General features: G+C 40.0%; 1 protein-coding gene across 1 annotated transcript in view; it reads left to right on the plus strand.

The window, feature by feature from the left end:
* cadm4 (cell adhesion molecule 4) overlaps positions 1-27,757 on the plus strand; it is a 479,227-nt gene that overhangs the window by 419,328 nt on the left and 32,142 nt on the right. Inside the window, exons 5-6 of the mRNA XM_020940405.2 lie at positions 4,235-4,325; positions 23,357-23,529. Coding sequence (XP_020796064.1) covers positions 4,235-4,325; positions 23,357-23,529 — 264 coding nt within the window. The remainder of the gene's footprint in view (positions 1-4,234; positions 4,326-23,356; positions 23,530-27,757) is intronic.

Raw genomic sequence — 27,757 nt, forward strand, 5'->3', positions numbered from 1 at the left:
TACAGTCAGGATGATCAGCATTCAACACACGCAACAAATAAAATCAGACCATCTCAATCTCAATGCAGATTATTCCACCTATATTGCCCAACTCCGACTGCACGCTTTAAATGCCAGTTATAATTTCGTCAAGGGAACGGGCTCATTTTTCAAACGGCAGATATCTCATTTTAGAAAGAGGCTAGTTTCTACGTGAGCCAGGGTTTTTAACAGAGCTGTATTCAAAGCTGCGCTGCATGTGATTTCCTCTCATTAAAAGCTAATACATACAAATCTGGTCATGCGGGGAATCAGGCCAGAGCAGTCCCACAGCAGGTTAGGGTCCAGGCCAGTAATAAAAGAATTGACCACAACTGTTGCCGCGGAAGACGATGAGAGAGAGAGGGATATTGCTAGCACTGATGTGGATTTTGGGTTGACACATCAGCAGCATGAGGCAAAGTTTCACATCATAAAAAATAAAACTGTTTCTCTCAGGTAGATTTTTCAAAGCTGACGTCAGTATTCCATGTGCGTCTTTTAAAACTTGAAGGTGTATTGTGCAACTTTTCTGGTTGAGGTCACACTACTGTATGCTATTAAGGTGCCTGGGTTAGGGTTGCAAAGGAATGTTCCACACTATGGCATTAAGCTTATCAAATATGCATTATTTATGTATTATTTATATTTATTATTAAAGTGCTCAAAAACACTGAAATAGGGCATACTTGCCTCTTCACAGATCTGACCCATAACTTGGCCTGGTGGCATTCTTGTCTCCATGGAGCTGAATGCTGTAGAAAAGTCAGGCAAAGCAATAAAATACTTATTCTGAAGACAATCAGGTAGCAGATCCTCCACCAGAAAAGTTACGCAATGCACCCTTAAGCTTAGATGTCAAAAATTACACTGAGACTGATAGAGGATTGAATTTAGAATCCTTATTTAAGCAGATTTTTGTGAGTCATTTGCCAATCCAAGTGTTACAGAATGAAGAAAAATTAGGATCTTTGCCTTAGCCATTAACAGTTTAAAACTAAATTTGATATCTTTGAATAATGGAAAGTCCTCAGAATGTTGAACATAGCTAGAAATTGAAATCCATGAATATAATATGTTTTGCTTTTAGTAGAGCATAACTTTTCAATTTGCAATTATTTATTTATTTTTTTTATTTAAAGGGCCCATATTACGCTATTTTTGATCTATGTTATAATGTTATTTAGTCTTCACAAACATACCTGGAGTTGTGTTTTGTTTCATTCACACATGTTTCAACACATTCAACACACAACCCTGCATATTTAGGCTGAGTTTTTTCTCTCAAACAGAAAACACTCTGTTTCACTGTGTGATGTCATGTGGTAATACAAGACTATGTTTACACTAAAACAAATCCGTGTGTCACCATATCACCATATTGGAAACGATCTGCATCCAGACACGCCATTTCCGTGTCTGCAAGCCTTCCCTAGTCACACAGCTTTGAGCATATTTGTTTACGTTTTACAGAAACGAAACTTAAAACTGCATGGCTAATTTGCATAAAATGAGCGCTCAAACAACAGCTCGCTATTGTGCACTGATGCGGTTCAGCTTCTGTCGGACTAAAGGACATGACTCAGTAGATTATATGTATTCTGTATATGAATGAACATATATTCTAGTGAATTACTTCACAGCAAATAAACCTACATCAGCACATTAACGTTTTCAGGCATCGACATAGTACCAGATCAGATCCGTACTCAGATGAATTCGTGGGAGCTGTTGGCACCAGATCATTCTGTCTCTGGAGCTGTTCTCAATCAGATTAGTGTGGACGAACATTGCATCCAAAACGAAAATGACTCGAATACATACTAGTGTGGATGGAGCCCAAGAATGCTCCACTGTGTTTTTAATCTCTGTACATCTTCACTAGAATCATTTGGAAATTTTCAGCCCTGGAATTGCCAATTTCAACCCAAAAAAAAGGTAAAAGGCAGTTGTTAACATGAAAATGATCACTACAGGATAACACAAGAGCATTTTAAGCATTGGAGATGTAAACAGATTAATACAAGGGTTACTCAAACATGCATGAATGACAACAACAAAAACACAACTCCAGGTTTGTTTTTGATGAGGTAACAACATTATAACATGTCTCACAAGATTTAATTTTGCGTAACAAAGGACTTAGGACCTTTAAGCAATTCTATACGGGTATGAAGTACAAATTCAAGTACAGATCTGAGCAAGTGTTATCATTACAAAAGATGTGCATAATCTTTTCTGAGATCCTACTTATGTGCCTCCACTATTCCACTGTTCACTTAAAATGTGATGAAACAAGATTGCTTCAACTCATAACTTATTAAATTGAATTGTTAATATAAAAATGGCTGATGATTAATACCTACTTCTTTATTAGTGCAATTCTTTTTCCAGACGGTTAAATAATTCACATCTGGTTAGATTAGCCTTTGCTGACTGATACAGACCAAAACCCACTAGAAAATTAAACAGTGTAGATTCCCTGTGTGAATATTGAGTACAATTCTGTCTCATTAGCGCTAACCACAGAAAGCTCTCGTCCCTGATTGCCGCTGATACCGCCCCCTTTCAGTCTGCGGGTGCAATTAGCTCGTACAATGGGCGCTAATGTTTGTTGATGGATTGCGAGCTTCCATTCAACAGTTTGTAGTTTTGTACCCTGACCAACTGTTGTCATGCACTGGGGTTCCTGTCTCCCCGTCACAGAAATAAGTGCAGCGCGGCATCTGCTCCAGCCTCAGATAACAGGTGTCTCCACTGTGGGATTGTCAGGCGGTTGCCGTAGAAACAGATGTTAAAGACCCCTTATTTGTCTTCCTTCTACTTTTTTATTTTGCAATAAAGTTTTTATTAGATTTTTTCTTTTCTTTTTTTTTTTTTTTGTATTAATGGTCTAAGCTGTTTCATTTGAGATACAAGATACACATTTTAAGGCTGATGCTCTTGGTACGGCATTTTTCACAGCAATATCAGTAATGTGGTGGCACGATGACTAGTCACAGTGACTCACAGCAAGAAGGTTGTGGGTGTGACTCCCAGGTTTCTACACATACAGTATCTGGGTGGGTTTCCTATGGGCATTCTGGTTTCCCCAATCAACCCAGAACATGTACACTAGGTAAAGTAAAAGGCAAAGGTCCAGCTATGGTCGTAACCAAGCTTTGTTTGAGAGCTGGAGGTAGGTCCCTGGGCGTGGCACAGTGGCACCCGACAGCATGGGTCAAATCCAGAGGACAAATTTCCTATGTAGACAATAATGGTTTTAGCGTAGTCAGTGCTAGTAAACACTCATTCCACCATCTGCCATCACTATCACCGACCACCTCACACTACCCCGCTCACCCTACATCACCTCAGATCTATTCTAACTCTGGGTACATTTTTCAAATCATGAGAATAAATAGAAGCAAATCTAAACTCTGAAAAGTTTGTTTACTGTGTCAGGTAATCTGCAGCAGCCTGATCCTCGCTGCTTGGGTTTATGTAAACAAACACAGGTGAACTCTTCTCTCTTTTTTACTGCTAAAGAAAGAGTCAAAATAGATTAATAGCATCATAATCAGCATAATGGCACATGAGGAGGGCGTTATCTTAAAAATTGCATATGCAGATCCACATGAGGTTAGAGAGAATCAAATCTGGGCCTAAATCTGGCCAATTATCTTGAACTATTAAAGGTGTACTATGTAACTTTTTGGTTGGGAGACTGTCACCTGCTTATTTCTATAGATATGTCTCTGCTCTGGTTGAAATGTTCCATAGTACGATATTAAATAGCTCTGCCTTACATTCATTCAATTACAGATGGTTTTATAGCTTATGCCTAGAAAAACAGGCATTCTGACTGTGAGCAGGATTGCCTCTTCACAGATCTGACCTGTAACTTGGTCTGGTTTGGTTTCCATGAAGATAGAAAGGTTTAATCCATACTGTGAAACATTCCAGATAAAGCAATAACATCTCCATGGAGAAAAGCATTTGACAGACCAAAAAAGTCCACCAGAAAAGTTACACAACGCAACTTTAACTCATCTAAATACATAGTTTTAGGCTTGGCTTCTTATTTTTCTTCTACTTTCCCCATCCATTTGTTGTTCATTCTTGCATTCTCTGATCCCACTTTTCTTGTGTTTTTTTGTTTTTGCTTTTTTTTAGTTTTTTGTGCCAATCAACCACATTTTTGAATTGTTCTTCTTTTTTTTGTTTTTCTCAACAGTTGCCCCTACAGTACGAATCATCCCTCCCACTGGAATCCTGAGAGAGGGAGACTCACTCAGCCTGACCTGCTCGGTGACTGGGAACCCGCTGTAAGTATGCACACACTTCTTCTTGTGTTTGCGGAGGATGAACAAATATGCACATACATTTTCAAGTACCACGATGCAACAGGTGTGAAGGGTTCAAGTGCAGGCACCAAGACCTTCCATTTACAAGTTTGTGTGAGCATGTTAACAATATGTCCTCGTGAAGTTTCTAAGACAAGCTGTACCGCTGCATCACCTGTAATTAACATACGTAGGTAATTAGAGGTAAGTGCACTCAAGAAAAATGAAGTGTGTATGTTTTAAAAAATATCATCTTTAATGACTAGACCACACAAAGCAAAAGGTGGACCATGATTACACAGTGTACAGCATTAATACAGGAGACTATGGTGGCCCCCTGTTGTCTAAAATTAAAATAAAATAAACTGGACTTTTAATTAGCACGACGTAATTAGACTTTGTTGCACATTGCATTATACTCTTATAAAAGAAATTACACTTGTCAGTAATGACTGCTTCAATTTAAAGGTGCACTGCTTAACGTTTCAGGTTGGGGGACTGTTGCCCTGGAGCTGCTTTGTTGCTTTGCCTATAATATTCTGCAACATGGTATAAAAGTGTGCATTTATTCAATTGTGGCTGTTTTTATTGTACAGATCTCACCTTAAAAATTTACCCTCATGCTTTTTTCTATGGAGATTGAAAAGTTTAATGCCATACTTTGGAATATTGGAGGTATAGCAATAACATCTCCATGGAGACAAGTAACTAGTGAGCCTAATACCAAAAATAAAAAATAAAAAATACACAGTGCAAGTGGCTTTTATACCCCACAAATTGAATGAGATGAAATTATTCAAATAAAAAATGATTTGTGCCACCATAGTCTTAACCAAATCTATGGGAAACACTGATTACCGATAGAACTTTCTAAAATATCCTTCCCCTTTTTAATTAGCATACACAGCAAGCTTTACTATGCGATGACAGGAAAGGTGAACTGAACTAGGTTACATTGCAGGTCGTAGAGGAAATGCTTTCTCCACAGACTAAACTCTCAATAACATTCAAAGATGTGCAATACTGATTTTGATGCTCTTTTTAGACAACAGATTTTCAACTCCAAATCATACTTGTTACTAGTTCTGGTGAAACTTATCAACGTCAAATTTTGTCCTGTTAAAGCTTTGAGCTTTCTACCTTGTCATAATATTGTTCCCTCATCAAAAACATACCTGAAGAGGTTATAGGCAAGGCAAGTTTATTTGTAAAGCACAATTCATACACAAAGTAATTCCAAGTGCTTTACAGGATAAGAAATGCATTAAAATCACAATCAAAACAAATCAAAACATAAATAATGAATTCACTTACATTAAAGTTATAGGTGTCATCCATGCATGTTTGAGTAATCAAGAGATCTCTCACTCTTGGACACTAATCGAACAATGCACCTGCACGGCAACTCTCCACAAATATACAAAATCATACAAAACTGTATACAGCATCTTTACAAACCTGATGTGATGTGCAGTAATTTCCTATGCTGATTGTGCTGAGATGTTACTCTAGAATATATAATCAAAACAATAAAAGGTAACATGGCGATCTAAATATATTGTGTTAGCCATAAATACGCCTTAGAAATAAAATTCCTCCCTTTAATGTTTTAGATGATGCTTGCTCAAATAAGTATCTAGATGTTATTACTAATTTTATCACTCTCTCTTAATTTTACAGTACATGTAACAAGGTGGGTGAGATATATTGCCCAACTGTGGATGAAGACTTTTTTTTTTACAGACTTTAATCATCAATGGTTAATGTTAAAGCAAAACATTCTTTTATAGTTGCTAGAAAATTCCAACAAAAGTTTCATCATTTGAAGTGTGGGGGAACAGGGAAACAAATTCTCAGAAATCGATTTCATAACCCAAAATTCAAATCCGCCATATGCCCATTTACGTAACAAGGCTCTAGATTATTGAATATTCTGATAATTCACAATTGGCCTCTTGTCATGGGGTATCTTTGTTATACAATGAGATCAAACAGAAGGTAGCAGCAGATTCCAGAAGCTACTCAAAATTCTTGCCAACATAATTTTGGTCCCTTATGTACCCTGAAGCGAGGCTCAAAAAATAAAGAATAACCTCATTAGTAAAACAAATTGTATTGCGGGCGATCTCGAGGTGTAGATTTCCTCTTGGTATGTGTTAATATGTTATCCGCTCATATCATCATGACATCAAATTGCATCACTGGTTAAATTCCAACTAATTAGAGCTTTTCACACATAAGATCCTCTGTTTCCCTTTCACAGCTAGCCTCTCTGTGTTTTGGTTTGTGTTGCTAAATAAAACCCCAGAAATCAGCTGCCTCAACCCATTTGTAAAAACAGTATTTTTCTCACCCACTAAAGTACATTTTGCACCATAGACAAGCTCACGCTGCAGATCTGGAAGCGCAGGTAGGGTTTGAAAGGCAATTACCACACAGATGTCATAACACACACCCCCCCGGATAGAGCACGGGTGTTGCTAATGATGCAACACAAGCAGGTGTAGAGAGTGCAGGTACTGGTACATGCTACTGGTTTGGATAGATAAATATGTCCATTTTACCAAAACACTTTTTACCGGAGGGCTGGGCATCGCAGGGTTTCTCGCGGTTCGATACGATACACGGTGCATGGCTCACGATACCTGTAATAATCAGTATATTACACATAATACTCTAATACGCTGCCTGGTATGTTCCACAGTATGACGTTAAACTGCTCTACCTTACTTTTTTTTCAATTACAGGTGGTTTAATAGCTCAAAAATCCAGAGAAATACAGGCATTCTCTCTGTGAGTGGGGCCGCCTCTCCACAGATCTGACCTATAACTTGATCTGGTTTAGTCTCCATGAAGATAGAAAGGTTTAACATTGTGAAACATTCCAGACCACGTAATAAAATCTCCATGGAGAAAAGGATTTGACAGACCCTCCACCAAAAAAAAGTTACACAATGCACTTTTGAGAACCAAATACATTTTAGCAACAATATTTCTTAGTTAATATAAAATACATCTATGTTAATGATCAAAACAGTGAATACGTCAAGTGTATTGCATAATCAAGCTTCGTTACACTAAATAAGCAACAAAATCATCATGCGGTCACAAAAAAATAAAAAATAAAAAATGATGAAGATACCCACAAATACTCTTGGCGATCTAAATATATATCAATACTGCAGCCCACGATAACAATACTAACAATACTACAATACTAAAATACTAAATTTAGAATCACAGTACATCGATATTTCCATATTTTTGCACACCCCTACGGAGGTATGACAGGGACACTAAAGCATTAAACTGCACCAGAGTGTGGGATTAGACTGTGATTCTTCAAAGAGGTTAGAGAAAATGAGGGAATGATGAAAAGGCATATTCTGGTTGAGGTGAATAAAGTATACTGGGCGACAGAAGCTCAGTTGGTTGAGTGTTCCTCCACTGATCCAAAGGTTAGCAGTTTGAATCCCGATTTCGACATAAACATCATTGGTGAAGCAGTCAGATACATTAATCCACAGGTTGATTTCATCTTCCACAGATGAATGTTCTCAATGTGGGAATATTGTGTTTGCATTTAATCATGAGGAGCAGGTGACCATAGTTTGTTAAAAGTGCAATAATAACTTCTGGTGAAGGATCAGCCACCTGCTTGTATCCATAGAAATAGTATTGCTTTGCCTAGAATATTCCATAAAATACCCTGAAAAACATGCATCAAAACATGTGCCCCTCAGAGCTGACCTGTACCTTCCCCTGCTGACGTCACATGCGTCTCTATGGAGCTGAAGTGTAATGCCATGCTGTTTAACATTACATAAAATCTGATTAAATGTAGCACACCACAGAGTTATTGTGTACCATAAAAAATATGTAAGTATTAAGTTATTCAAAAGCTGAAAATAAAGATAGATAGAAAATGCATGTTTGTGAAGACAAGCTGTCTGCATCATGAGATTCATTCACTGTAATTAGGCAAAATGTGTAGCCCAAAACAAAAACAAAACAAAACAAAACAAAAAAACACTTGCAGTTCCAGATGTTTTTGCAAATTCTTAAGTTTCATTTTGAAATGTTTCTACAAAATGTTCCCAGCTGTTTCCTAACATCAGTAAATTTGATCTTGGGTTCATATTACACTATTTTTCTCCACTGTGTTTTTAAACTCCATGCACCTTCACTAGAATCATATGGATGATTTGAGCTTTGAAATTGCAAGTCTCTGTTGAACAAAATGTGAAAGATAGCTGTTAATTTGAAAACTATTGCATCCTGACATTACAAGAGGAACAGAGCATTGTGAGCTTTAGAGAAGTAAACAGACGAATAATAACATTTTAGAGTCTTAGTCAAACTTGTGTGAATAAAACAAAACACAAACCCAGTTATGTTTGTGATGAGGAAACAACATTCCAACATGACTAAAAGGCCACAAGTCTATTTTTTGTAATATAGGACTTTTAAAGTTACTCTTGACTTTCTAATGCTTTATTTACCCATTGCAAAGAATGTTTACGCAGATTCAAAAAGAGCCATTTCCCCACATAGTCAAACACAAATTTATCGCATTACAGTTTATACTCAACATCTTCCCTGCTACATGCCTTCAACAATGTATTTTCTATAATGAATCCTCTGTAGCTTCATTCTCCTACGCGTGAACAGAAAAACAAAACCTTACGGGGTGCTCGCCTTTGTGAGTGCCAATGATTGCATTCATATTTGCAATAAAAATGGCCGAAGGTTTTTCATTTGAACGATCTGCGACTTTGCAAATGTGTAAAACTGTTTCATTAACCTCTCGCTCCCCCATCTGAGCAGAGGCACGCTCGTATTGGCACAACACTGAGATTGTCATGGGCGTCTCACAAATTTGTCTAACCATGTGAAAAACAGAAAAATGCGATGAAGCAAGAGGCCCTATTCTGAGTTAGACGTTTTTTGCTTTCAATGCACAAAAATACTAGACGAAGTGGTAAAGCTGCCACAGAAAATAGCTAGGGGCTACAGAAGATTTGACCGTTTTATGTTTTTGATCACCACTGCTTAAGGTTGGTGCTGTTTTGTAGGACAGGTTCAGGGGCAGAGGGCGAGCTGTTCTCTGCTATAGCTCGAGGATAGAAAATAAGTGTGAGGATTGTCAGGTGAAACTATCTACAAAATGAGCTGGGAGATGGATAATGCAAGTGGGACCACAGGCAATAAACAACAAGAGGCAGCAGTTCAGTTTGATTTAATTCAATAAGAGTTCGCTCATCGGACTTTGAAAGTTGTTTTGACCAATATGGTACAATTTTGAACTTGCAAGAAATGTCATCTGAATCCTTGATAGATATAGTTCTAAGAATTCAGGTGAGGTTCAAACAAGGCTGGCTGCACATTAGTGTTGGTACGATACAGACATTTCTCGAGGGAATTTAATCATTACTTGATTCCAATTCTGATACCACAATGAAGATAAAAATGCTCCTTTTTTTAGAATTTGAATCATAGACTGTATATATAAATGGACATTGCTAATCTGATGGCCGCCACATTCCAAATAGGAAATGAGCATGGGTGCACTTCCGGCTCCATCCATTTTTACCCCTCTGTCTGGAAACTCCTATTGTTAGCCTTGTCATTTTGGTTTTAAAATGTTCATGTTAACCCGCTCTACATGATTCTAGTGTTTTTATTTCACTGTTTTGTCTGTAAATAAATTAAAACTCTTGAGCTGAACACACTCCTCAGTTCACTTCTTCTTACAGTCCATGAAAAGAATGTAATTTTTATATAAAAAGTGACAGTACTTTATCTTAGCATGAGGTCTTATTAGTGTTGTAGTCAAGACCGCACTAATTGAGACCAAGACCTGACCGAGACCACAGGGTCCCAAGACTGAGACAAGACTGAGACTTTTAAAGGCTGAGACCGAGACAACACCGTGACCTCAGCCCATCTGACCAACTTGAGACCAACTTTGTAATTTTCTACATTTATTTGTATTTTACAGTTAGTTTGGAACATATATATCAATGTTTTTATAATCTATCTCCATTTAATCGGCCAGACCTGAAGACCGAGACAAGACTGAGTCCAAGCACCTTCAAGACCGAGATAAGACTGAGTGTAAACGTGGTCAAGTCCAAGACGAGACCAGGACCACAATAAACGGTCTCGAGGCCGGTCTCGAGTACTACAACACTAGGTCTTATATTAAATTTTGTCCTGTTAATGGGACTTTTTTAGTATTGATACTTGCTCAAATGAATATCTAGTTTTGATTAGTATTTGATTTTCGATACCTAGATTTTCACACTAGAGGATTTTAAAATCTTCTAATATATGACACAGTGTGCTGGCAATGAAACCACCCTAGAAATGCCTGCAGTAAATAAAATCACTATTGTTCATATGAGCAGGGAGAGATGTATGAAAGAAGCTTGGGGTTACAAACTGGTCAGTCTGTTGAGTTGGACACAAGCACAGATGGGAGGGGCAGCGAAGGTCACATCATGATGCAGACAGCAGGCCAAGCATCTGCGACAGTGCACACCCCAGAATAGATGACACTGAGCGAGAATGTCAAAATGGAAATGGACTATGAACCAGCATGGGTAGAAATTCACAGCTTTGTACTCAACCATCGCATACTGTCAACAACTTAAAATTTGTAAAACTATTCGCTTCCCACTGTCTTAAAACCTGCACAGTAGGTTATTCCTTCAGCTTGGTACTTCTAAAAGAACAATTGATGTCAGCCTGAAATTGTTCACTAGCCTTTGCGATACTTGTGCCAGTCTGAAACAGAGATAATTGACCAGTGAATTCATATTGGGCTTAACTTGTATGTAAAAATCTAGGAAGCACTATTAATTCTTATGGCAAATCAGACCTCACCAACAAATCTGATGTGTATTACTTTGAAATTACTTCTTCACATCAATTTGGAATGGCTCTCGTTGAAAGAGATCAAGAAAGGGTCTAACATGATGAATATTTGGCTTAAATTTATGATGTAGGTTAGAATGTTGTTTCTTCATTTCAAACTACTCGGAGTTGTGTTTTGTGTCATTCACACACGTTAAACACGCAAACCCTTCATATTTTGGCTCAGTTCTTCTCTCAGATCGACAACACTCCTCTGTTCCACCTTGTAATCACATGTGGCAATACAAGAAGTGCTCCACTGTGTTTTTAAACTCCATACACCTTCACTAGAATCTTTTGGATGTTTTCAGCCCTGGAATTGCCAATCTCTATTAAACAAAAGGTAAAAGTTAGCCATTAACTTGAAAACTACTGCTTCATGACATCACAAGGTGGAATAGAGCATCCATCCATCCATCCATCCATTTTCGTCCGCTTATCCGGGGCCGGGTCGCGGGGGGAGCAGCCTAAGCAGGGACTCCCAGACTTCCTTCACCCCAGACACGTCCTCCAGCTCCTCCAGGGGGACCCCGAGGCGTTCCCAGGCCAGCCGAGAGACATAGTCCCTCCAGCGTGTCCTGGGTCTTCCCCGGGGCCTCCTCCCGTGGGACATGCCCGGAACACCTCCCGAGGGAGGCGCCCAGGAGGCATCCGGAACAGATGCCCGAGCCACCTCAACTGGCTCCTCTCGACGTGGAGGAGCAGCGGCTCTACTCCGAGCTCCTCCCGTGTGACTGAGCTCCTCACCCTATCTCTAAGGGAGCGCCCAGCCACCCTGCGGAGGAAACTCATTTCGAGCACTTGTATCCGCGATCTCGTCCTTTCGGTCACTACCCAGAGCTCATGACCATAGGTGAGAGTAGGAACGAAGACTGACCGGTAAATCGAGAGCTTCGCCTTTCGACTTAGCTCCCTCTTCACCACAACGGTCCGATACAGCGACCGCATCACTGCCGAAGCTGCACCGATCCGCCTGTCAATCTCATGTTCCATCACTCACTCGTGAACAAGACCCCCGAGATACTTGAACTCCTCCACTTGAGGCAAAGACTCCCCACCCACCCGGAGAGGGCAAGCCACCTTTTTCCGGTCGAGAACCATGGCCTCGGACTTGGAAGAGCTGATCCTCATCCCAGCCGCTTCACACTCGGCTGCAAACCGCCCCAGTGCACATTGCAGGTCCTGGTTCGATGAAGCCAACAGGACAACATCGTCCGCAAACAGCAGAGATGAAATCCTGTGGTCCCCAAACCGGACCCCCTCCGGCCCCTGACTGCGCCTAGAAATTCTGTCCATAAATACAATGAACAGAACCGGTGACAAAGGGCAGCCCTGGCGGAGTCCAACATGCACCGGGAACAGGTCTGACTTACTGCCGGCAATGCGAACACAGCTCCTGCTCCGGTCATACAGGGACCGGACAGCCCTTAGTAAAGGGCCCCGGACCCCATACTCCCAGAGCACCCCCCACAGGACACCACGAGGGACACGGTCGAATGCCTTCTCCAGATCCACAAAACACATGTGGACTGGTTGGGCAAACTCCCATGAACCCTCGAGCACCCTATGGAGAGTGTAGAGCTGGTCCAGTGTTCCACGGCCAGGACGAAAACCACACTGCTCCTCCTGAATCCGAGGTTCGACTATCGGCCGGATTCTCCTCTCCAGGCATAGACCTTACGGGAAGGCTGAGGAGTGTGATCCCCCTATAGTTGGAACACACCCTCCGGTCCCCCTTCTTATACAGAGGGACCACCACCCCGGTTTGCCAGTCCAGAGGTACTGTCCCGACCGCCACGCGATGTTGAAGAGGCGTGTCAGCCAAGACAGCCCCACAACATCCAGAGACTTAAGGTACTCAGGACGGATCTCATCCAACCCCGGAGCCTTGCCACCAAGGAGCTTGCCAACCACCTCAGTGACTTCGGCCAGGGTGATGGATGAGTCCGCCTCCGAGTCCCCAGCCTCGGCCTCCTCCTCGGAGGACGTGACGGTGGGATTGAGGAGATCCTCAAAGTATTCCTTCCACCGCCGGACAACGTCCCCAGTCGAGGTCAACAGCTCTCCCCCCGCACTGTAAACAGTGTTGGTGAAGAACTGCTTCCCCCTCCTGAGGCGCCGGACGGTTTGCCAGAATCTCTTTGAGGCCGTCCGATAGTCCTTCTCCATGGCCTCCCCGAACTCCTCCCAGCTCCGAGTTTTTGCCTCCGCGACCACACGGGCTGCAGCACGCTTGGCCCGCCGGTACCTGTCAGCTGCCTCAGGAGTCCCCCGAGCCAGCAAGGCCCGATAGGACTCCTTCTTCAGCTTGACAGCATCCCTTACTTCCGGTGTCCACCACCGGGTTCTGGGGTTGCCGCCGCGACAGGCACCACAGACCTTACGCCCACAGCTCCGAGCAGCTGCATTGACAATAGAGGCCGAGAATGAAGCCCACTCGGACTCCATATCTCCAGCCTCCCCCGGAATCCGGGAGAAGTCCTCCCGGAGGTGCGAGTTGAAGGTCCCTCTGACAGACGGCTCCGCCAGACGTTCCCAACAGACCCTCACTACACGCTTGGGCCTGCCAGGTCTTTCCGGCTTCCTCCTCCGCCAGCGAACCCAACTCACGACCAGGTGGTGATCAGTTGACAGCTCAGCCCCTCTCTTCACCCGAGTGTCCAAGACACGCGGCCGGAGATCAGATGACACGACGACAAAGTCGATCATCGACCTCCGGAGGAATAGAGCATTTTGTATATAATAAAGGATTACTCAAACATGTGTGAATAAAACAAAACACAACTCCAGGTATGTTTTTGAGGAGGTAACAGCATTAGAACATGGTCTAAAGCTCGCTGGAGTCAATTTTGTGCGATATACTCGTAGGACCTTTAAAGTTCAGAAGGATTCTCCAGAGTATTGGAACTGAGAATTCATCTTGCTCGTCAGGTTAGCTACAGTAAGGATTTTAACTCAACTGTGAATTCAATGGAGTCCACAGCCGGAGATAATGTGGAGTGTTTAACATGTCAGGAAGTGCACGCTACCTAGAACAATCTATGTGCAGTTAGTCTATATCTCCAACCCACATGTGCCAATACATTTTCTCAGCGTAATCCATCCTCGGAATCTCCAGTGGCTGCTGGTTCTGATTGATTCTCCTCTGTCTATGAACCATGCTTAAAATATGAACAAAATTTTTACTAAATATAATGAAACGATGAGGAAATTGACTTTGACCTCATGCTCTCTTGTAAAAAGTGCATAGAAGCCTTAAGACTAATCAAACAGTGTGTCTTGAAGCAGATTTAAAAACCAACTTGAGGGTAGATCCCTGACAGCGCAAAGGAGGAAACCAAACTTAATCGTTTATAATTGCAAAGATAAAACCGGCCCTGATCTATATTGCATTGCGTGAAGAGCAACAGAGATGGAGCCACAGAGGTTAGGAAACTCCAGAGGTAGTATACGCTCTGTGTACTTATTCTTTCTCGATCATGAGTAAAACTAGTAATAAAAGTAGTAACAGTAGTAGTGGTAATAGTAAAAGTAAAAGTTGGAGTACCATACAATTATTTTAGGGTTTGAACTGTTTTGGCAGAAGTAATAAACATTAAAGGTGCACTATGTAACTTTTTTTGTTTGTTTGTTTTGGGTCCACAAGCTGCTTGTCTCCATGGTGACATTCTTGCTTTGCCTGGAATGATCCACAGTATGGCATTAAATGTATATGTCTAATATTTATCCAATTGAAGGTGTGTTTTTATCACAGTGACTAAAAAACTATTTACTGTGAGCGGGGTTGTCTCCTCACAGATCTGACTTGTAACTTGGCCTAGTGTTGTCACTTGTCTATCTCCATGACAAAATATAATTTAATATTGGAATATGTGGAATAATAGATAAAACTTTATGGACCCTACACCAGAAAGGTTACATACTACACCTTTAATAGTAGTCTTGTAGTAGTTGTAACTGTATTAAGTTTAGTGGTGGTGGCAGTAATAGAAATCGTTTAGAAACTATAGCAGTAACATTAAGAGTAGTAGCGGCAATACTGAAGATATAGCTGTGGTGGTCACTGCAGTAGCATGCTCACTGCTAATATTACTGAATTCAACTACAAAGCTCTACTCTTTGTGCTAAAACTGGAAGAAAACGTCTAGAAGTGGACCTGATTTAAAACGTATCGGGAATCAATATGCGTAACACTACTCAAGCAAGAATATTCAAATTGACAGATAGGCCTGTTACGATAATTACTATATCGACTTATCGTTCAATATATGAGAACTGGAACAGTATATTTTGGAGCTTAATATTTATCGAGTGCATATTTTTGTTGCAAGAGAAGAGAAGGTTTCTGGTATTTTATGTAATAACATAAGATTTGAGCTGTGGAGGGATGAAAAAGTCACTTTCAGTTTTGGTTATTTCTGCTGTTTATTTGTTGTAGACAATAAAGAAGTGGACTAAGCGAGTGTGATGTCACCCATCGTGTTCGGCTCCACTCAAATGAAGCTCTGTATAAGGAGTAGGGTCTTTTTAACGGACAAAAATGTGAGAAAAAAACCAAAACAAAACACCAGAATCATGTAGAGTGGGTTAATATGAACATTTTAAGCCCAAAATGTCGAGGCTCACAGCAGCAGTTACAGAAAGAATGGTGACAATAATCCAGAGTAAGTCAATCTGAAATAGGGTCAGAAGGAGCCAGAATATTCCCCCACTGTCACTTCGTATCTGGAAAGTGGCAGCTAGTGCGTTAGTTATGTCCATTTATAAATACAGTCTATGGTCGTAGCTCAGGCCTTTTACTGATACTGTATTTACAAACTGGTTTATTGGGATTATCCTGCTTTGTATCAGTGGGCACAAAGTAGTTCTAATATTATTGTTTATCGCAGTATTTCTCTGTAGTGATATATTGTGCTTCAAAAGTTGTTTTCGGGAAAGGCCTATTGATACTTTGGAGCTGATTTCATCAACATTCTCTGGGGGCGTGATGCTGACTGTAGGCTTGGCTCTGACTGACTGCTTTAATTTTAGCTTTATTTTTAGCTTTATTTTAATACAATCTGACCATAAAGAACTGATTTAGTTAGAATTACAACAGATGAGATGATCTGGCTGTTAAACAAGCCCCTTTCAAATAACATTTACAAACTAGAGAGCATTACGAAAGTGTTTTTTCAGTTAGTCTCTCCAACTTTTTTGGTGAAAATCAAACACTTAAGCAGGACCATGAACGTTCGTAATGTTCACGGGGCTTCTGAAAATGTGTTGCTTAAATTCATTTTGCATGGAAACTTTTTTGTCTGTGTTTGCTAATATATCCATTGTGTCACCATGGTAACTGCTGCATGTTAATATTAAGAAATGTTAAGAACACCCCCAGTCTGATGTCATTGCAAAGTGTCAGTTGACAGTCCAATCTAAATCCACAACAGTACTTGAGTAACCATGTAAACTACTATGGTATTTCAGAACTTGGAGTACTTGTATCTAGACAGAGTGCATATGAGGTCCAGTGAGGACAATGGCCCTGCTCTGGACCCCATCAGCAGAGCACACATTTGGGATTGTGGAGTGGAGAATCTGGGCGTCCTTCTCCAGTACTGGGGCCTAAGCTCTCAAAGCCCCACTCCCTCCCCTGGCCCCTTCTGTCTGCGGGCAGCCAGTCCACTAAAGCCCCTGTAGTCAAGCCTCGCTCTGCCAATGTCTTCGTGTGCATTTGGTGAGAGAAAACCCCCACAGAGAGAGCTGAGAGGAGCCTTGGCCCCAGCACTAAAGAGGAGCAGAGGAGAGGCTGTGGGGGGACAGTGTCTTTGTCCCAGATTGATGGACGCAGTAGGACACATTAGACTCTAACATACAGTTCAGTGCCGACTGGAAATCTATTACTGTCAGCCCCATAGTCTCAATTGTGGGTGGCTACAATGACCTAGTACAGAGTAGTGCAAAACACAGAACTCAGTTTTTAATCATGTAAAAATAGTAGATATTAAGGGCACAACCCGATTTGGTTGCCCAAAGGGTGGTGCTATGTCTTTAAATCTTCAAGCTAATTTTTGAATTGAGAACATATTATTTAAAATGGCTTTATTTGTTTTAACATGTGTAGTATAAAACTTTCTCCCCAGTACAGATGTAATGGGCTGATCAAAATCACACTGCTGTATAAATGTAAACATTTTAACAGACACAAGGAAGTAACAGTGGTGTGCTGTTTGCGTGCTAGTTGTTAATAGCAGTGACTGATACTCAGACTTTGTGTCCTATTAAAAGTTCTGAAACATGCTCATAAACTCATCTTGGTGAATAATTTGGATGTTCAAAATGTGTTCATAACATGAGGAGTTTAGTTTAAAATCACAAACTCAACATGGTAAGAATCAAACTTTGATCCCCTGACACAAATTGGTCATTTGGTGAAATAAGGGTTAGAGATTTACAGCGGTGCAGTCAGAAATAATCTACCCCCTGACCAGGGGTTAGCAAATTCACATGTTGTTCAATGAGATACTTGAGCAACATGAAAATAAAAAATGGATGAGTGAAAAGACAAATACTGGCTACACTGATAATTGGGATAAACAGTACATGCATAGATTATATTATGACAGATAGACACATGGTTGTTTTCTTCACCATATAGCACATATAATAGCCTTTTGGTTTTATTGTTTCATTAAGAGAGGGACAGGATTATGATCTTTTATTTCCCATCTGACACATTATCATTGCAGACATATATAATGGTACAGCATACAAAAAGCAATTTCACATGTTATCTTGCACTTGGGATCATATAATGTTGACAGCAGACTTGACATGCATTCCAAAGGGATATATATATATATTTTTTTTTTCTTGTAAAATATTAGGACTAATTAAAAGGGTCAGGTATTGCGCAGTTTTCTGTATGTTCTAATGTTGTTTCCTTATCACAACATACCTAGAGTTTTGTTTTGTTTCATTCACACGTTTAACGTGTAAATCCTGAATAATACAGTATAGAACCTTTAATCAATAATTTCTTATCTATTGATTCAGTTTTTGCCATTTCAGTTTGCTGTAGAGACAGTGATGGTATTGGCGTGAAACAACTTGAATTCATCCTAACCTGAGGTGATCTGAGTCCAGAGATTTTTTACCGTGAAATTACCGTGCCTTTGTTTACTAGCTAGCATCATTATAGCCTGTTATGCTCCTCTTGTGTGATGGCTGTGTCACCTACTACGCTGTTTGAGTTTGTTGCATATTAGGTCACAAAAATGTACCTACATAAAAAGCCATCTTTTTAAATTCTTAGATACAATGCTAATAAATTTCCTACATTTGCAACGCCATTAAAAAATCAATTTACCTTCACGCTCAAACAATTTTCCCACATCTTTTCCCAAATTTCACTCAAATCAACCCATTTCCAAAGAAACGCTCTGAACTACAAGTAAAAGCCATTTGCCAAAAGTCGACTGTATTGTCAGCGGGAGGAGCAGCGCACACTGAGACAATATCATTTTGGTTGATTGCTTGGGGTTTTTTCATATTTGTGTTAGTAATTACACCAAGTGGGAGTTGAAGTTTGACTATCTCTAAGTGGGAGATATTCCAGTGAGTTTCGGATGTGTGTACGTGTGTGTATGTGTGCAGTGGAGCTATGCAAAAGGCAGTTTAATTAGACTTCCAGCTGGGATTAGGTGATTCAGGATTGTAATCTGGCCAGAGCAGAGGCAGCCAAGGCTATGACACTGGCACTGCTGTGAATTCTCCAGGACGCCTGCCTAATCCCATGCCTCCTGTCCCCTCTGTCTGCCTGTCTCACGCGGACATTTCATTTTGCTTTCATCTTTGTCGTATACCTTCTTTTTACTTTGCTTGTATTTTTTTCAGCCCCCAGAGTATGACACTGCAATTTTGCTCCTGTCTTTTACTTTTCCGTTTCAAGTGCCATCTTCTTCTCCAACTTTATGTCACTGCGCATCCGCAAATCTCCTCTTTGGTTTTCCTTTAGTCCTCCTGTTCTCAGCATGCTTCTCTGAAAAGAAGTTCTAGGAGTTTAAAAACTGCATAATCGCAACCAAGTTCAGGGATATGGGCTGTATGTATAACTTACATATGTACTGTGTAATGTTATGTATGTACTGTATGTATGTATACATGTGTGTATGTGGTGAGTCTGGGAGTGATTGTTGCTACATACCCCTTCTTCTGAACTTGTCCATACCATACTTGCTGTCTGACTTTACCTTAAAGTGCATATGATATGTTTTCATTCTTTTCTGATTATTACTTTGTTTTGTTGGATAGTGCTTGTGGAAAATTTTAATTATAGTTTTATAGTTTCAGTTAAGTGGGATTTTGTGGGGGGAAGTTGAGAATAAGTAGAAAACATACAGGAAATATCAGTGACTTCTAAAACTTCACTCCGGTGGTTCTCAAAGTGGGGTCCTTGGAGCATGTGTTGTGTGGCTCTCAAAAATTGTGATAAAATTTATCATTACTTAAATTCCATACTATACATACATACGAACTATACTAACATACTGTTTTTGATAGAAACAACTACCATGTTTTACGGGCTATTAGGTGCGCTCTTAAACCTCTAACTCCATCAAAAAACGACCGCGCATACACGAATCCACTCAGGTGTCCCAGCAGGACTTCAGTAAACTACAAAGCCGCACCACCCGCAGCTCACTCAATGCGGACGAGGAACGGAACGAAGGAACGAACCAAAAAAGTGAGTCCAGTGTGCCACTCTGAGCCACAACTGAACAACTGAGTCACTGCGAACACGCCGACAATCCAGAGGTCCCAGACAGCACCCTCTCTACATGCCACAACTGAACAAAGCCCAGAGTCACCGTGAACGCGGCAAACAAAGTCCCACTGACCCATCCAACTGTTGTGTTTCGTTTAAAGTCCAGTGCGTTTTTTTTGTGAAAAAAGTTCGAAAATAGACAATTTAATGACAGTGTGTCTTATTATCCAAAGCGCCTAATAGCCCGTAAAATACGGTACACCAATACAATAATTTTATTTAGTTAATAAACTTGGTTTGAACTTCTGAATTTTACTGTGTTGAGGCCATCATAGAGAGGGGGTCCTTGGGATATTTTCATACTGTCTCTTACCTCAAAAGTTTTGAGAACTCCTGCTCTACTCTGTCTGTGTCTGTCATCAACATGGCAAATTCCATCGAAAATGCAGGAACAATTTATGCACAATGAAGGCATTTTTCTGACAGATCAAACCTAATCAACGGAATTAGTAAAAACATAATAATGCCAACTATGTTTTAATGAAATCAGTTGTCTAACCCTGAGATGCATTTTAAAAACATTGTCTGATATACAAAATACAAATCTTATATTTTCTCATCCCTGCTAAAAAGAATCTCAGCTATCTCCACTTTGCTTCTTGTATTTGCTTAATACTACTACAACATCACTGGTATCACCACGCTCTTACTAAAACTCTTCTTCCTCTCCCAAACTCTCATCTGTTGCTCAGGACGACAGGACCGTATAGACACTTAAAATTCTGCACCTTCTGTACTCCCCTTTGCCTGGGCCCAAACCTCTTCACACCAGCACAGCCCTCTGACCGCGTGTGCGCTCATTATCTGTCAGGACGAGGACCCCTGTCGCCATTGGCTCTGTCTGCGAGCTGCTTTCATGCATTTCCCTCACGCCCAATGTCCCCCAAGGGCTTCTGTACCCTCCGTGTTCACCTCTCTTTTAACACACCCCAATGTCACTGTCAGTCCGCTCTAACATCAAGATACATTTTTACTTTTTCTGCCTTTAATTAGAGGCTCATTAGTGCAGTATTTATGCTAGAAATTGTCCCAGTATTTGGCCAAATTATTCTTTTATTGCAATGGTTCATTTGGGAAAGAAAGTTAAACTGGACCATTTAACCACCAGTTAAAACTGAATTAGCTAAATGGGCTGTTGGATGTTTTGTTTTTACTGCTATCTTCTTCTTATTATTGTTGCCCATATTACACTATCTTCTGATCTATGTTTTAATATTGTTTCCTCATCATAATCATACCTGGAGTTATGTTTTATTTCATCCACACATGTGTAACACACAAATTCTGCATTAAAGGTAGCTCTTAACTTGAAAATAGAGTATTTTAAGCTTTGGAGATGTAAACAGAGTAATAATAAAGGGTTACTCAAACATGTGTGAATGAAACAAAACACAACTCCAGGTATGTTTCTGAGGAGGTAACAGCATTATAACATGACTTAAGAGTCAATTTTAAGATACACTTTATTGCATTATTACGTATAGAAATTGGTCCTCTGCCTTTGACCCATGTTTTAATGTCAATAGGGCAACCTGTCAGGAGCAGTAGGTTTGGTCAAGCAACAATATTTATGAATTAACAAGACACACAGTATAGACAAAAGAAAGCCAAAAAGTTTGAAGCAAGTCTTTGTCTTTGAATGTTGCTTTATTTATGCCAAAGAATTTCAACTGACATCAGAGTCTTCATCAGAGCAAAGGCACTTCACTTCAGGGTTTCATCATTTTGCACTGATGAGGACTCTGATGTGATTTGAAACATGTTGGTGTAAATAAAGCAAAAAAAATTCAAAGACTGTTTGCATTTTTTTGCCTATTAAGTACCTGCCCTCTAAAAACCTTGATGAGCATCTGTGTTTCAGTATAACTTATCTGTGATCCGAGTAAGCACTCCCAGTATTTTATTCTCAGGATGTTTCAAACATGGACCACAATACTGCACAATATGGACTGTGTCTGATCAAACTGTACCTATAAAAGCGAACTTGATATGTTGCAATCTAGAAATGCACACGAAATAATCCAAGCATCACACTTTAACATCTATCTATATACTTTCATTTAGGAACACTTCTATCACACGTGGATCTGATCTAAAATTATTTTATAAAAATCTGCTGACTTCTGCTATTAGAAATTGCAGTGCCTAATGAAAGCTGGCATTACCGTTAAACGCCATCACAACAAAGAGCTGTGAAATCATTAGCACCTCCTATGGATAGCTGGAGATCATGCTAGCTATGCTATCCCACATGTATCAGTAGTTAAGAAAAAAAAAAAGAGAATGAAATATAAGTTTAGTTTAGTTTATTTATTTAATGAGACAGGGACAGTGTACAATATACATTAACCTTAACAGGAGAGATGCATTGTACCAGGTTGTAGTGCCAGTGCTAATTTCCATCTGTAGTCCCTGGGCAGGTTGGTGTTAGTTCATAAAATCAAACATACAAAGAGAATGTCTTTATTATGAGCATCATAACAATTCTGTATCATCATTCACTGCCAGTTCTCTCAGCATCTTAAAAACATCATTCTTATCAAAAACATCATTCATTTCATTCACTCCAGAGCATCACTCTCTCTTCACTCATCAAACACTTATCAGTCCACATTATGGGTGCAGGTTTGGTTTGAGAGGAGCCACTGTTTCGCCAGGCGTTAGAATGCCATAGTTTGTACATGTGAACAGTTCAGTTAGTAACATGTTCCACTGACAGACGGCCGCACATGAAAAGGCTGAGTTTCCAAATGCTGTCCTACGTTTGGGGATCCTGCACTCGCCGTGCACAGTGGATCGAGTGGCTCAGGAGGTGGTTTCAGAGCTCAGAGAAACAAACTGTTTCAGAGGAGGAGCAGCAGGACCGTGAGTGATCTTAAACAGCAGACAAACATTTGCTTACATTATCAGGTTTTCAAAACTTAAAATAATGGGTTTCACAAGAATATGACAGTGGTGGAAGAGCCGACTTTTCTAGTCATGGATCTTGAGAGCGCTTTTATATAATGAAGCACTTTTATATAATGAGTGAATAAATAAGTGATGAAAGATCGCTCAAACACGCAGCACGAAGCATCCAAATACAATCTCAAGAGGGTAAATGGGAAGGGGAAACAATTATAACATGGTTCAAAGCTCTGAAATGTCATAACATATAGCATAACAGGTTTAAAAAGAGTTTAGTAGCTTATGTTTGGCATTAGGTTACAGATGGCTGAGTTAAATTGCTTGATAAAAATCGCGTCACATAGCTGAAATGTCTCTAAATCTGTTTCCTCCTCCTCAGGCCGTTGAACATCCAGTGGTCCAAGATCAATGACACTTTACCAGAGCGAGCGGAGATCTCAGGGCCCACCTTCCAGATCTCTCGTCTTAGCCAATCACACAACGGCACGTACCTCTGCCAGGCCCAGAACGACTACGGCCGGGCTGCTGACCACTACACCCTGCTGGTCTACGGTAAGACACTAATCAATGCCTTGGTCCTGGTTTAGTCATTATCTGGTTGCAGTTTAGTCCCAGTTTGAATGAGGTGAATTGGAATAGGCTACTGCAAGAATTTAAAATATGTAATATGTAACTTTACTGAGGGAGGCTGCCTCACTGGTGCTTGTGTCCATGAACATTACATTGATTTGCCTGAAATGTCCCACAGTGTGACATGAATGTTATTTATCTCCATGAAAAGAGAAGGCCATGTTAACTGTCATTTTTAAAGCTATTTCTTGGTAACAAAAACGTCTCAAATAGAATAAATCAAAGTTACCATACTTTGGAATATTGCAGGTAAAGTAAAAACATCTCCATGGAAACAAGCAGCTGGTGGACCTCTCACCAGAAAAGTTACATAATGCAGCTTTAAATAAGACACTGTGTCTGTATAACTGGGTCATAGCCTCTTCAAATCTATTTATGTAAAATAGTATGTATGTATCAAGTAATTTGTATGTATGTGGTTACAATTTTTTGCTCAGTCTTGTTTAACTGTTTTTTTTTTTCTTCTGCAGTTTACATCCTTGAAAAGTAAAATTCTGAATATGCAATTTTATTTTCCACCCACAGCTAACAATTCAAAATAATTGTCTTTGTGATTGATTTTTCGTTTGCAGCGCTTTTGTGTTTTGAAGATGTTTCGTTTGGAGACTAAATTAATCGATCTCTTTTATCTTGGCAGCTATTTGTGTCTGGTTTATCCGGGCACTGGCCAACGTACCTTTTAAATTGTAATGTTCCCCTCATCAGTCTCATCAGTTTTTGTTTCTTTTCTGACTTAGTACACAGCAGGAAACCTTTGCTAAACCTCTTTTTGCAATTGATTTAACTGTGGTATCGATCCACACAAGAAGGCATTGGTCTAGCGTGCTCAGATTCTGCTCAACAACATTATTATTCAGGCTATCTCTTGTAAAGAACCAATTTATCATGTCCCCAGCGAACCTGTGCTTTCTTCACTTTAACTAAAACCTCCTCTAAGTGGCTGGAATTATTTAACCGCTGGAGACGAGCAAAGATTGCAGATCTGACATGCCAAGCCACTTTAAGTCAAGGCTCTAAACAAGGAAGCATTTGCATGTAATGATGTTAATGCATTTTGGGGACATTTTATTATTATGTGTCGTACATGAACAGAACAGAGCAGAGTGTGTCCTTTTTGCTTTAGATGATGTTCAAAAAATTACCCGAATGACCGTGGACGAGTGTCATTTCAATTTTAGTAAATGTTGACATAGAAATATATTCAATTTCTTTGAATGGCATACTTAAAATGTACTATGTCACTTTTTTTTGGTGGAGGGTACACCACTTGCAAGAGTCCATGGAGATGTTATTGCTTTGCCTGGAATGTTCCACAGTATGACATTAAACTTATATAGCTTGCATTTTTCACTATATTTAATTGCTAAAAAAAAAAAAAATCTTAAGCAACATGAATTGTCACTGTGAGCATGGTCACCGCTTCATAGATCTGACCTGTTACTTGGACACGTGCTTGTCTCTGCAGTGACCATAGAGTGTATAAAGAAGTGGACTAATGAAGCCATAGCACCCATAGCGTTCAGCTCCAGTCAAATGAAGCTCACAGAGGCCTGGCAGTTACAGGAGTGAATTTGGAACCAAGTTACATATTAGGAAGATGGATTACATTTAGTGACAAAATAGCAAAATGGAAACATCATAATCATGTAGAGTGGGTTAAAGGAACAGTTTGGAATTTGGACATAGGGCCTCATTTCCTAGTGAGCCAGAGTGTTGGAGACGTGTGGAAACACTTTTTAAAATATCCCATCCAGTCCTTGTATTTGCAGAGGTCGCTGGTGCTAGGCTAGTGCATGTCAATGGCCATAGTTACCCACTCCACAAAGCACCCAAAGCAAATCTAGTATTATACCAGACTGTCGATGTGAATGTCTGTGTCGATAGAATAGTTTTATATGTAAAACCAAACTTGCATTTGAACTATTTATATCTGAGCAGCAGCAGCGGGTTGTACTTCCTGATAGAAAGCTTGGCAGCGGCGGACTGATATAGAAAAGAAAATAGTCCCTCAACATGAAACGATTTATGCGATGCAAGGTTAGTTTTATTTCAAACATTATTTTATCAACACAGACATTCACATCAACAGTCTGGCGTAATAATAGATTTGCTTCGGGTGCTTTGTGGAGTGGGTAAGCGACCTCTGTAAATACAAGGACTGGATGGAATTTTTTTAAAGTGTCTGCACACATCTAAACACTTTGGCTAACTAGGAAATGAGGCCCTATGTCCAAAATTACAAACTGCCCCTTTAATATGAAAATTTGGAAAACGGCAGGTTGCATGTTAGTTATTTAGCTATGCATGTTTATGTATACAGTCTATGATTGTGACAAATACGTGAAATGAGTGACTGTGGATCATTCTAGGCACAACATCAACATCTCCATGGAGACAAACAAGTGGTGAACATTCTACCAGAAAAGTTACATAGTGCACCTTTAAAGGGATGTTTGTTTTTTACCTTCCAAGACTTAGAAAAGAAAAAATATATGATTCAACATATTTTCAGTAAGCATTTTTCAAAGCACAAAACACATCAAATAACATCGTATCATCCAAATGCATCTTAAACATATTATAGGTCTGTTTTGCTTTTTGAAGCATCACAGCTAGACACAGGGACCAGAACATAGCTAGCTCCTTTGTTGTTGTGGTTTACATGTTTTTCCTGATGCACCTAGATACTATGGCTAAATAGTTAATGAAGGCGACCCAGATAATGCATGCTTTTCCGCACAAACATCACAAACATTGCAGGGATCAGACACTGCAACAAATTGGAAAACTCTCTGTGCAAGTCGCAGGAACACTCGATGCTTACTCAATTCACATATCAAAGAATTAGCCCTGCCTTGCTTTTCAGTCAAATCAGGACAACATTTCTATCATTATGAACTGGTTGCATTACTTTTGTTGTGCTACTGCAGTTTTAGGAGGAGTCGTAGGAGTAATAGTAGTAGTAGTAGAAATAAAAGTAATTGTTGTGTAGTAGTAGTAGCAGTTGTTGTTGTAGCAGCAGTAATTGTAGTAGTAGTAGTACTGTAATACTTAATAGTCCTAGTGGTGGTAGTTAGTAATTTTAGTTCATAGCAGCAGTAGTTGTTGTAGTATAGGTTTAGGTAGTAGTATAGGGTGTCCAGATATTCCTATTTACTCAGGACAGTCCCAGTACTGAGCCCTGTGTCCCCTGTCCCAATAGATTTTCAAAAACAGTGATTTGTCCCAGTTTTATACAAGAAATGTTCCAGGTGTCCCAGTTTTGATCAGTGTCATCCCAGCCGACAGTAAATACAATATGTAAATACAGAAAAAAAAATGTGCTTGAAAGTGATGAGAACACAAACACTGCATTAACAGTCTCTAAGATTATATAGAGGGCATAACAATTTTCCTCCGTATGCACTTTTCACAATTTTATTATTACCAGCCATCCCAAAGAGTCGGTGACCCAGTTTTTGATTTAAACAAATCTGGTCACCCTATGGTAGTATGCTTAATGGTCATATTTGTGGAGGTAGTGTAACTCAATTTTACTTTTATGGAAAAGAGAAATGGTTACTTGTATGGTAGAAGATTCATAGTACCTCTCAGAGCAATTTAAAAACTTTTCCTCAAGCCATACGCCTCTTTTTGTCATGGCTTGAGTACTTACTTTTTCCATTTAAAGAGAGAAGAACTCCTTTGGCATTTCACTGCATGTTATTAACCTTGTTTTTAACATTGTACGTGACAAATATAGCTCTCTCTTTGTCTCTGGATCAGACATTGGAACAAATTAGACAACTTTTAATGCCGAGGGAACACTCAGTCTTTACTCAATTCACATATCAAAGAATTAGCCATGCTTTGCTTCTTGCTTTTTGGTCAAATTAGGACAACATTTCAATCATTACAAATTCGACGATGGCTAGACACATCACCATCCGTCTGCATTTTCTAATCTGCGTTCCTAATTACACAGAAAACACTGCTGGAGTACGTTTTGCCCTTCAGATCTGGCTCACCCCCTGCTGGCCGGCTCTCGCTACTGCACCCTAAATGATCCGCACAAAGAGAATGTGAAATCTTATGTAGCTCTTTAGCCTAGCTTGAGGTTAGCGCCCCCTCATCTATCCATCTCACACAATCGACAATGGCGTACACGTGT

The sequence above is a fragment of the Boleophthalmus pectinirostris genome, unplaced genomic scaffold (assembly GCF_026225935.1).
Source record: "Boleophthalmus pectinirostris isolate CB_2022bp ecotype Guang Dong unplaced genomic scaffold, ASM2622593v1 HiC_scaffold_6, whole genome shotgun sequence".
Lineage (NCBI taxonomy): Eukaryota > Metazoa > Chordata > Actinopteri > Gobiiformes > Gobiidae > Boleophthalmus > Boleophthalmus pectinirostris.